Genomic DNA, 11,803 nt, shown 5'->3' with positions numbered 1-11,803 from the left:
AAGGTCATACCATTCGCAAGTAGCAGTGCCACTGTTGTCCCGAGTCCTCCACCCACCCCCATGGGGTTTTTGCTCCATGAACCACAAGGCACATGCTGCAAAGACTGCAACTGTGTGTGCGCGCACTGTGTCCTGGCCTTCACCTAAGCAATACCATCAATGAAATCATGGACTTTGAACATTCCCTGCGTATTTCCTAATACACATTGAAACAAACACATAACTGTTAACATTTAAAAGGTTTATCTGGATATACCCTAAAGTAATTTTGTGTACCACATGGGGTATATATGTCACACTTTGAGAGTCACTGCACTTTCCCATGTTGGCCTTGAAAGGGGGTGTGCCTGTGTAGAATTTGAATTCATTCAAATGATACTCTATGTTGGTCAGGGTTATTTGGCACATATACCTCCACTAAAACGGTTCTCAGAAGAATGCTTTCTTCTGTTATTGTTCTGGCCAGTAATGGGATCCTAAGGTGCTTGCAAAGCACTTGAATAAAAAGCAGTGGACATGAATAAAAGACTGATGGCCAGCATGCCCTTGTCTACATAGCTCCTGGAAGCTGCTACTGCAGACCAAACTCCACCCCAGGGACGGTTCCCTGGCGCTGCAGCAACAGTCTACAGCCACCAGAGGGCAGTAACACAAACCAGATTTTTCATTTGGATCCAAATGTGGATGCACAGTTTAATAATATGTAAAGCCTATTATTACAAGCTTTTCCTTTCCCCACCCCCTATTAATGAAAAAATGCCCAGGGGTAATGCAGATATTTCTAAATACAGTGCAAGAAAGGGCAATCTGCACTCATACACAGGGAGTCTAACACACAGTAATAAGTGGGAATGAAAATAATCACCCAGATGCAACTAAACCATTAAGGCTAAAGATTTAGCCGCCTATATGGCTGCATACATTGAAACAGAGATACTGAACTCCAGAAATGGCATTTTAAAAACATTTATTTGACAAGTTCTTATTTAGAGTTCATAATAATCCCTGTAATGATAACCACAAAGCTACAAGAGGGGTGTGAGAGGAATTTCATCTGTATTGCTAGGCATACAAAGGGGGGTTTTTCTTTTTGACTAAGGTAAGTGAATGAATTATTCAGGGCCTTTTCACTGGCATTTAAAAATCATAGCTCCATGCTTTAAACAATAGCACAAATAAAAAAATTTAAAAAGAAGAACTGGCTAATCCCCAAGCCACAAAATATCAACTGACATCTACCCATGTCTATTCAGGGTGCTACTAACTGATTTTTGGTGTTGGTAAAAGCAGAGTCTTTTAGTGCTCCTACTGGTTTTAACAGCATAGCATAGAGAATATAGTCGATTTCAAGAGGATACTTCTAGTAGCAACCTACCCACTTCCCTGGGAACAAAGAAATAGAATGGACCTGCCATTTTCTCAATCCATGACAGAAAGGAAGATTCCCTGGTCCTGTATTTCACAATGGTTTGGAATCCGAGGGCCTTGGGAAAAGCAGGATGCAGACAGCCCTGTCTCTGGAGTCACCCCACTAAACCCTGATATTCGTAAAAACGCTTGCACACAACCTGTGAGAAAAGCAATTAGAATTCAGAATCAAATGACTGTAACTCTCTAACTGCCCTATCCGGGTCATCTCGGGAATGTGAGTGGAGCCTCCGAGCTTCAGTTTCCTCCTGAGGCGGCAGGAGAAGAGATCCTGAGCTACCTCCCTATGGGGTCAGGGTCACTCATATAATATGGGACAAAGCACTGAAAACTATTAAGATTTATTTCTTTAAATTTTGTTCTTATTTTCCCCATTTTGTAGACAAGGAATGAGAGCTTTACAGCCTTGTCCAAGCTCACAGTCAGTTAAGGCAGAGCAGGACCCCAGCCAGGCATTCTCATCCAAGGCTTTGGTTCTTCCCAGCCCTCAGTCTGGGTCAGTTTGAGCTGCTATAACAGAGTACCACAGTCTGGGTGACTTAAAACAAAAGAAATTCATTTGTCACAGTTCTGTAGGTTGGGAGTTGCCAGTGGGGTAGGTTTCATTGTGGGGACTCTTCTCATGACCTGTGGATAGCCACCATTTCCCAGTGTGCTTACACAACCCCTTCTTTGTGTGCATGTGGAGAGAGAGAGAGCTCTCTGGAGCCCCGTATTATAACCCTAATCACCTCTCAACGGCCCCATCTCCAAAGGCCATCACATCAGGGGTTAGGGCTTCAACATAAGAATTTGGGGAGGGGGGCCAACACAAACATTCAGTCCAGAAAAAGGGGTAACAGTGGCCTCCTTTATCCAACTACATCTTTTCAGTTCAGGTCAACAAATATTTGCTGACAAGCTGCTAGGTGCCAAGTACAGCCCCAGGCCTCAGGGAGAAAAAGGATGAATAAAAGAGCTCACTGAACATCAGTCTAGTGCCTTGGAAATGGTCTACAGAAAGAGCATTTGTGACATGTGGGCTTTTGTGACTGAGTACAGCACCGTTTATTGGAGCAAACTTCAGAGATCATCTTCAGATAGCTGTGTCTGAAACAGTTGCAATGCAAATCTGCCAACTAATCAGTACACAGTATTTGATAAGGTAATCAATGTATTAGTTTACTGAGGAAAGTAGGGAAGGGAAGGAAGAAGGGATATTTCCAAAATTTCAGCCTAGAGATGCTTATGAGAAAACACAAAGGATCTGCTCCTCCTGGTAGGAAATTATCGAGTCCAGTTATATCATGATGATTATAGCATAACTGGATATTTACTAAGTATATTTAATTTTTCTTAATTGGGTTGCCAAAATTAAAACTACTTTCTGGGTTGGAAAACTGAAGGGGCTCAGTTTCAATTAATGCCTATGGGTAACATCTACATGGCAGTAGGAGGTGTGTGGATGCTAGTAGCTTTTTGTATTTTTATATATAAGTATTTAGTCCAAAACAAATGGGACATTACATATATGTAAAGTCTCATTCAACTCTTATAACAAGCCTATGAGGAAATTTTGTTGTCCACACTTAGAGAATTTTAAAATGAAGATCAGAAAAGTCAGAGATAGTAACTGAGCACTAAAATATTCTTGCCAACCATTCAAACTTTATTTTGTTTACTTACTGGTACAAACAACCATGCCCTCCCATCTGCTCCCAAATCTAGCTCTTAAGGATTTTTTTCCCTGTTGTTATATTTGGTATGCTACTTCATTTTAGTAAGTAGTATGGGGGTGAGGATGGGTCTTTCTTGAAGGTAGAGATTTTTGAAAAGGGATAAGCTTATGTAAATTTCTACTTCCCTTCAAAACCAGACAAAAACCCCAAGAGAGAAGAGACCTCGTTCCATCCTCTCTGGTGAATGGGTGTGTTTTATCTGTGGCCCTGGGGTCTGGAGGAAGCCAGATGGCCAGTCCACCTCTCCCAAGCAGCCCAAGCATAAGAGCTTCCAGTTTCAGTCCCCATTTGAGGCTGGATATTCAACAGAGGTACATTGGAAACCAGGCCTGAGGACTATAGTGGACTGAATAATGGTGCCCCCAAATGACTGTGTCCCAATCCCTGGAACATGTGAACGTTACTTTATATGGCAAAGACTTCGCAAATGTGATTAAATTAAGGATCTTGAGATGGGAGATTACCTTGGGTTATCCAGTGGGCCCTAAACGCCACCACATGTGTCCTGATAAGAGAGAGGTAGAGGGAGATTAGATATAGGAGAGGAAGAGGCATGGTGACCACCAAGGCAGAGACTAGAGTGAAGTTGCCTCACGCCAGGAAATGTTAGCAGCCACTAGAAGCTGGAAGAGGGAAGAGAGGGATCCCCCTAGAGCAGTGATGGCGAACCTATGACACGCGTGTCAGAGGTGACACGTGAACTCATTTTTTTGGTTGATTTTTCTTTGTTAAATGGCATTTAAATATATAAAATAAATATCAAAAATATAAATCTTTGTTTTACTATGGTTGCAAATATCAAAAAATGTCTATATGTGACACGGCACCAGAGTTAAGTTAGGGTTTTTCAAAATGCTGACAGGCTGAGCTCAAAAGGTTCGCCATCACTGCCCTAGAGCCTCTGGAGGGAGCACAGCCCAACTGAAACCTTGATTTGGGCCAGTGAAACTGTGGACTTCCAGCCTCCAGAACTGTAAGAGAACAAATTTCTGTTGTTTTAAGCCACCAAGTTTTGGGGAGTTTGTAACAGTAGCCATGGGTAAATATGATGGGGCAAAAAGTCAGAGAATTAGAAAATTAGAGAAAGAGAGACAGTTTCATGTACCAATCACTGACTTCATCTCACCAAATATTATTTTATGATTGTGATATTTAGCAATTTCTTGTGTCAAGAGAGATTGCAAGATAGGCTTTGGGGTAAAGAGCACTATGGTTAATGCAATAGTTAAGCCCTACAGGTCTATAACACGTACTAAACAAAGCAGAAATTCCTTGGACCTCTGAATTTGGTCTCTTGGTGGCAACAGTGAGTCCATACAGGAGTTAACTTTGAAATACAAAGAAACATAAAACCATTCTTTATGATGGCTGCACAGCTGTGAAATGTTCCATGAGTGACTGCAGTTCTCATCCCGAGTCCCCAGATCTCGTGGACTTTATTCAAAGGGTCTGAGATCTGAATAAGAACTGTATGTTAATTCTTAGATGCACCATGATAATTTGGCACTCTAACTAGAAGCTACATATGTCTTATGGGAAGGCAGCAAAATGATTGTGTGGGACCCTGTAGGCCAAGGAGTTTGGATTTTATTCTAAAAGTCATAAGGCAGCATGGAGGAGCTGACACAGGAAAAGGAAATGACTGGAATTGGATTTGGGAAGATGCTCTGACTGCCCTGTGTGGGTAGGAGGTGTGTAGAGAGGTAAGCAGCTCAGTAGTTCAGGAACTGATAATGGTGCCTGAATTATGAGAGTGAACATGAAGATGAAAGAGAAGGCACACTGGAGATATATTTAGAGGTAGAATCTAGGTTAGTCTGATTAATTGGAGGTGAATCGGGGATGACTCCCAGGGATCTTGCATAAGCAAGCTAAAAGATGATGGCTGGGAAGGCTGGCAACGGGTGAGGACAAGGAGCTGGGGGCTTGTTTTAGGAGTTGGGGGTGGGAATCAAGCCTCCAGTTTAGGAAATATTATGTTACAAATAAGTAGAAATAACAAGTAAGTGGTGGAATATGGGAATTTGGAACCCAGAAGGGAGTCCTAGACCAGTGATGGCGAACCTATGACACGCATGTCAGAGGTGACACGCGAACTCATTTTTTTTGGTTGATTTTTCTTTGTTAAATGGCATTTAAATATATAAAATAAATATCGAAAATATAAGTCTTTGTTTTATTATGGTTGCAAATATCAAAAAATGTCTATATGTGACATGGCACCAGAGTTAAGTTAGGGTTTTTCAAAATGCTGACACACCGAGCTCAAAAGGTTCGCCATCACTGTCCTAGACCATAAATTTTGAGCATCATTGGAGTAGAGATGGCATTTAAACTATGCTATAAAAAAAGAAGCAAATACTTAATTGGTAGCACAGGTAGGTAGGTTATTTGAAAATGAAGGCTGCTCCCCCCTTTTGTCTCCCCCCCCCCCCCTCACACACACACACACACACACACACACACACACACACACACACCAGCCAAAAAATAACTAATAATTTGTCAGGGCTTAACTGGAGAGCATGGGGAGTGGCTGACTATTTGGCTGCAATTTAAGTGCTTTGGGAAGAAAATTAAATAATCAAATCTGAAGCCATTCTTAAAAATGCTTGTTGTAATCCAACATTGCATACTATTTTTATCTTTCACTTTGGGCACTTTTCTTTAAAATGATATGATATAGAGTATAGATGACAGATTGCTAGATAATTGAAATTTAAGGTGAAATACGGTAAATACTTAGAGATTATAGTTATGTTGAAGGTATGAATGAATAAATGAATGAATGAATGGGAGGGTGGATAGATGGATGAATGAACAAACAGACTAAGAGACTGATAGAGACAAATTGTAAACACTGTTTTATATTTGACACATAGTGGGTAATTTAACATTTACCCAAAAAGGTTATCCAGAGGAAAGGTTGTGCTTACTGTTGGTGAAGCCTTGAGGAGTTGGGAAGGAGATAGGCCATGTGGCCAGGAGAACAATCTCTAGATTTACTAATTCTCTTTCAAATTTCAAGAAACATAATATATCAGTGAGCAAAATATTTAATTCCTAAATGAGGAGTTGCATTTTCAGGATGTAAGAATCACATGTGAATACCCCCCACCTGCCAAAGGCCATGATTCAGTGTAGAATATAAGAAAATGTTTTTCATGATAGGTTCACTAGGGAATATTTGATAATCTGAAAACAATTAATAATACATCAGACTATCTCCCTAATTAATACCATAAGCATATAATGCCAACATGAAACTCTGAGAAAAAATAAGAAAATGCAGTCAAGAAAGGATTACAAAGTCTTGGTCCAAAGGCAAGAATAACCTCCCCCCCCCGTGTGCGAAGTCTTCAACTCATCAAAGACACGACACAGATGCCAAATTCTGTGAGCGCAATCCAGCCCTTTCAAGGTCAGTGAGCCCGAAGTGAAGTTCAACTTTCACTCTGACCCTCTTCTGTGAGATGCCAGCTCCTCCAATCTCAATAGAAATCAGCAAGCTTCTTCGGCCATTCTTCCTTGCCTAGGGTCGTTAGTGAGCCTGGTATCTACAACCCAGTCAACTTTGCACAAAACCACAGTTTAGATGGAAAATCACTTTGGGTTTCTGGCTCATCAGCAGAACTGCACATCTAATTAGCTCAACAATTGGTCCCTGTGATAAAATCAGCCAGTTTTATGTTCAAATGACTGCTCTGTGCTAAGCAATCCTGTCACTCTAAACTTCACATATAAAGTTGCTGAAGAAGCTGGTTCCTAGGAGGTCACTGGGGGCAAACTAACGAAGACTATCAAATTAGTACCCAAGTCAATGTTACAGTTACGACATAGGGGGCCTACCAGGGCTCAAATAAGGTGAATTCCCAGAATGCAGTGACAGGGCCAGAAATGCCAGCTCTTATAAGGGAAAATAGTCTGCAGACATAAAACACATGGAAGGAGTCATCTGCAGAACCTCCCACTCTTAGAAATAAACCTAAATGTTTATGATTACAGAGTCCTACGAACTAATCTAGGATTGTTAAGAAATTACTCTTCCTATTGAAGACCTCTGTCGTTTCAGGAATTTGTTCAGGTCACGCTGGGGAGAAAACATAGGCTTCTTCCTGTCCTTCTCTCACCTACTGAGGCAGCTGGTGATATCTGAGACTCTCTCCCACTCTGTGCGATCATTAGAAACCACATTACTTTTTAAGGTAAATGTAAAAGCACAAATCAACTTCTTTATGGTACAGAGCTAATTATTTCACCTCCCACAGGCATTTTGAATTAGTAATTTCTTGTGTGTGTGTGTGTACATTATCAATTATACCAATTGAATGGACAGTTGGTTAGAAATCTATACAAGTTTCCAGTTTGGAAATAAGAAATATATAAATGCATATAATTTTGCATAAAGATAAGAAAGATACATATATACCACAGTAAACATACCCATTTTATCTATGTATGCATTAGATAAATATAGTAAGAGATATAAAAATGACTTCATTATGTAAAGTGCTTTAAACAGTGATTAGCATGTAGTAAGCACGCAGTTGGTACTGTTTTTGCTGTCCTATCATTATCTTGATCATTATTTAGCTACATATACTATATATAAATATATTATGTAAACTACATATATAATCGTATGTTATATAACTATGTAATTGTAGCAGGATTCCTGCTGAAAATTAAACTTGTTTCTCTCTTTCTCTGCTGTAACAGAGGTGCCAGAAAGTCACTGAATCTTGGCAAACCACTCTTGGGACATTGTGGTCAGCTGCCTGGCCCGGGTTGGGTAAAGGACCCCTTGTAGCTCGTCTCGTGCACCAGCGCAGATCCTCTTGGCCTCACTTTTCTCTCCCCTGCCCCATACCTCTGCAGTGCCCAGCTCTGCATAGACTCGAATTAGCTTTACGAAGGCACAATCCTGCAACACCTCACCTCACACCTATGCCATGTGCCTCTTGCCTCCTGCCTCCTGCCCGAGGGACACAGTATCCTGAGCCCACACATGTGCAAACCAGAAGTGGGAGATGGCATCCAATGGTCATATGCTTCCCTTCTTCCCCGAGAATGACTAGTCATTTCATAAGGACCAAGCAACTGGTTAGCAATAGCAGTAGCAGGGACAAACCTGAGTTGGTTCTCCTCCTTTGCTTTTCCACTCCTCCTCCCCTGTACTCCTGCTCCATGGCACCACATGCCGCAATAAATCTTCACACACAAGCCTTTGTCCTGGGATCTGCTCTCTATGATACCCAGACTAAGATAAAAATCACAGTGGTCACCCATGTGCCGGCATGCAGTCAGCCCTCCCGCTCCTGGAGTGGTGACAGTCAGACACTTTGTTCTTTTCTTCCAGAAAAGGAAAATGAGTTGATCCCATGTGGTGTAGATGTGAAAAGGGGGAACGGGATGGTAGTTCCTGGTGCTCAAGCAGGGGACAGAGGATAAGTCCTGAGCCAGGGCTTCTGGGTGGGGCCCATGGAAGTGGCTGTGTCAGGAATGAGCGAGCTTTCTGCACTTGACTGAGCTTAGTCAGGGGTCCCCGGGCTTTCAGTACCAGCTCCCCCCAGAGGTGCCTGGAAAGTGGACCCTCATGCTGTGCATCTCCAGAAGGGGAAGGAGAGCAGTCCCCAAAGAAGCCCTCTGACGGCAATGAGGACTTGTGCCCCATGGCAGTCTGTGTCCTGGAAGTAAGCCCACGCAGGAGTAAAATGCTTGGAATCCTGAGTCTCCCAGCTGGGGAGCCAGACTCATATGCCCCCTCACGTGGAATCCGAGATGTGACAGCATTTGTTCTGTGACTCCATGATAAAGCAGATACATGTGCTTATGTTAACAGCAATGAATATCTGTATGCTGGGGGCACAGAAAACCACAATATTTATGCAAAAAAGATCCTACTTTAATAAAACAAGCAAAAAATGTATATATGTATATGAATGTATGTATTTAATTCCCATATGCTTAGGTACAGAACATCCAAAGAGCATTTGGCTAGAATAACTGTCTAGAACAGTGATGGCGAACCTCTGACACGCGAACTCATTTTTTTGGTTGATTTTTCTTTGTTAAATGGCATTTAAATATATAAAATAAGTATCAAAAATATAAATCTTTGTTTTACTATGGTTGCAAATATCAAAAAATTTCTATATGTGACATGGCACCAGAGTTAATTAGGGTGTTTCAAAATGCTGACACGCCGAGCTCAAAAGGTTCGCCATCACTGGTCTAGAATATAAAAATAACATTCCCCAAATCTCAAAAAATAATGGAGAAATTAGAAAAACAGTTAATTAATATTTAATATCTAAATTTTATTTCATATGCATTTCCATTGTATAAAATCAATGTGGGTTCCACTTAACGCTAAGGGTAAGAAACTATATTGGGGTAGAAACCAGAAATTAGGTGTAAGTCAGCCTCTTCAACATCACATGGAAGGCACTGACCTTTTGCACTTAAAATTTTCATTGTGAACACCAAATCATTCTGAGATATTCTGGAAAGAAATTAACACCCTTCCAAAGTGTCTTAGTATTGCTATATTCCAGGACTGTGAATCTTTACAATAGGCAATTTATATATAGCATCAATCATAGGTAACTTTAAGTATTAATTGTTAAGATTGTCTTTATAATTAAACTAGAGGCCTGGTGCACGAAATTCGTGCACTGGGGGGGGGGGGGCCCTCAGCCCAGCCTGCACCCTCTCCAATCTGGGACCCCTCGGGGGATGTCCAACTGCCAGTTTAGGCCTGATCCCACAGGACCTAAACTGGCAGTTGGACATCCCTCTCACAATCTGAGACTGCTGGCTCCCAACTACTTGCCTGCCTGCCTGCCTGATCCCCCCCTAACCACTCCCCTGCCAGCCTGATTGATGCCTAACTGCTCCCCTGCCGGCCCGATTGCCCCCAACTGCCCTCCCCTGCAGGCCTGGTCGCCCACAACTGGCCTCCCCTGCTGGCCTGGTCACCCACAACTACCCTCCCCTGCTGGCCATCTTGTGACGGCCTTTTTTTGATCTCATAGGGGTGGCCATCTTGTGCGAGGAGATGATGGTCAATTTGAATATTACCTCTGTATTATATAGTATAGAAATAATTTTTAAGTTCTTGCTTGGGGCTGATTCTGAAACCAGAACAATGTCCTGTCTGGTGCAGACATTTCCCCACCCTTCTCTCAGATGTTGGTGTTCCTCAGGCCTAGGCCTTCTCCTCTCATCTCATCACTTTCCTCAGTGAGTCTATCAGCAACTTGGGCTTCATTTACTAAGTATAAGTAAACTCCAAATAATAATAAGGGCTGCCATTTGTTGAGCACTTACTATGTCCTAGGTCCTGTACTTTACAAGCATTAACCCAGTTAATAGTTGTAACTGCCCTCCCTGCAAGGTAGGAACAGCCCACTTCTTCTAGCAATCACTCAGATGCCCATATCATGGGTAGCTCAAACTCCACATTCCCAAACTTAACTTACCTTCCCCACACATCTGCCTGTGCTCCTCCATAACATCATACAAGTCATCACTGTCCAGAAATGTGTAAGTCACTCTGGACTCCTCCCTCTCATTTATTATCCACTCCCAATCAGTTCCAAGTTCTATGAGTTCTACTTCCTAAGTATCCCTCATTCTATTCATATTTTTATCTTCTAGACAAAGCTCCCATCATTCCTGGCCTGGAGACCTGCAACAGCCACCCAGCTCATCTCTCTGCATCTAGTCCTATTTTTCTAATTCTGGCTACTCTACTAGCTTAACCTTATGACACTGGGCATCTAAAATATGGGGATAATAATGAGGTCTCTCATCCTTATAGGCTGCTTGAGTAAATATGATATATGGCATCTAAGTGTTAGGCGCTTAATGAAATCTTAACTCAGCTGACATATAAATTGAGGCGATTTGATGCTAGAGACTACACGCTTAACTGCCACCACATATGTCCAGGGAAGCCCACCATAATCAGAAAGGTCATGATGAAAAAGGATATGAGAAAGAATAATTTAGAATTAAAAGTTTTTTAGGATATAAATATAAGTATACTTAAGTTATTCTAAAACTTAACAGCTTAAAACAACACAGCTTAGTTAGGTGCTCCTGGCTTGAGGTCTTTCATGAGGTTGCAAACTATTAGCTGGGGCTGCAATCTCATCTGAAGACCTGCCTGAGGCTGAGGGGCTTCCAATCTCACTCAGTGGTTCATGGAGGCCTTCGCCCACTGCCACGTGAGCCTTTGCTCAGGGCTGCCTGACCACACGGCTACTGGTTTGCCCCTGGACAGGTGATCCAAGGGGCAGTGAGAGAGAAAGGGCCCCAAGATGTAAGTCATAATCTTTAATAAACTCATCTCAGAGGTGCTATCCCATCACTCTATCATTCAGTAGAAATGAGTGATTAAATCCAACTCATACTCAAGGAGAGGGGATTACACACAGCCAGAGACCACTGAGGGCCATCCTACAGGCTGCTTACTAGTACCACCCAGGTAGACATCACCCCTTGCAGGGACAGAGGGGGTGTGCTGAGGAAAAGGTGGGGCCTGTCAGCATATCCTTTAGCCCTCTCTGTTTTTGGAGTTACACTGAGTTGCATGTCCTGCTAATTCTTCATCAGTAGATACACTCTTGTTCCTGCCTCCTCCTCACCAC

At 42.2% G+C, this 11,803-nt stretch overlaps 2 protein-coding genes across 7 annotated transcripts in view; one reads left to right on the top strand and one right to left on the bottom strand.

Annotated features, from left to right (window-relative positions):
- MSRA (methionine sulfoxide reductase A) overlaps positions 1–11,803 on the bottom strand; it is a 388,985-nt gene that overhangs the window by 74,801 nt on the left and 302,381 nt on the right. The window lies entirely within an intron of this gene.
- On the top strand, positions 4,528–11,234 carry LOC106727548. Of its 2 annotated transcripts, XM_014546449.1 has the most exons (4): positions 4,528–5,050; positions 7,219–7,351; positions 7,866–8,249; positions 10,809–11,234. In XM_014546449.1, exons 1-4 carry the CDS (start codon positions 5,025–5,027, stop codon positions 10,887–10,889), a joined length of 624 nt encoding a protein of 207 aa, XP_014401935.1. In that variant the 5' UTR covers positions 4,528–5,024; the 3' UTR covers positions 10,890–11,234. The 2 variants fall into 2 exon arrangements, with proteins under 2 accessions (XP_014401935.1, XP_014401934.1); XM_014546448.1 differs by lacking the exon at positions 10,809–11,234 and having other exon boundaries at positions 7,866–9,177.

Source organism: Myotis brandtii, unplaced genomic scaffold (assembly GCF_000412655.1).
Source record: "Myotis brandtii unplaced genomic scaffold, ASM41265v1 scaffold447, whole genome shotgun sequence".
Classification (NCBI taxonomy): domain Eukaryota; kingdom Metazoa; phylum Chordata; class Mammalia; order Chiroptera; family Vespertilionidae; genus Myotis; species Myotis brandtii.
Note: the sequence above shows the minus strand (reverse complement) of the source record. Positions and strands in the feature narration are given on the sequence as shown.

What these genes read in the sequence shown, in the direction of transcription:
- LOC106727548 (XM_014546448.1), top strand. Translation starts at nt 5,025, where the DNA reads ATGATGGCTGGGAAGGCTGGCAACGG. An exon ending in GCTGGGAAGGCTGGCAACGG is followed by an intron (nt 5,051 to 7,218) that starts GTGAGGACAAGG and finishes CTGTCGTTTCAG; the next exon opens with GAATTTGTTCAGGTCACGCT. An exon ending in AAACCACATTACTTTTTAAG is followed by an intron (nt 7,352 to 7,865) that starts GTAAATGTAAAA and finishes CTGCTGTAACAG; the next exon opens with AGGTGCCAGAAAGTCACTGA.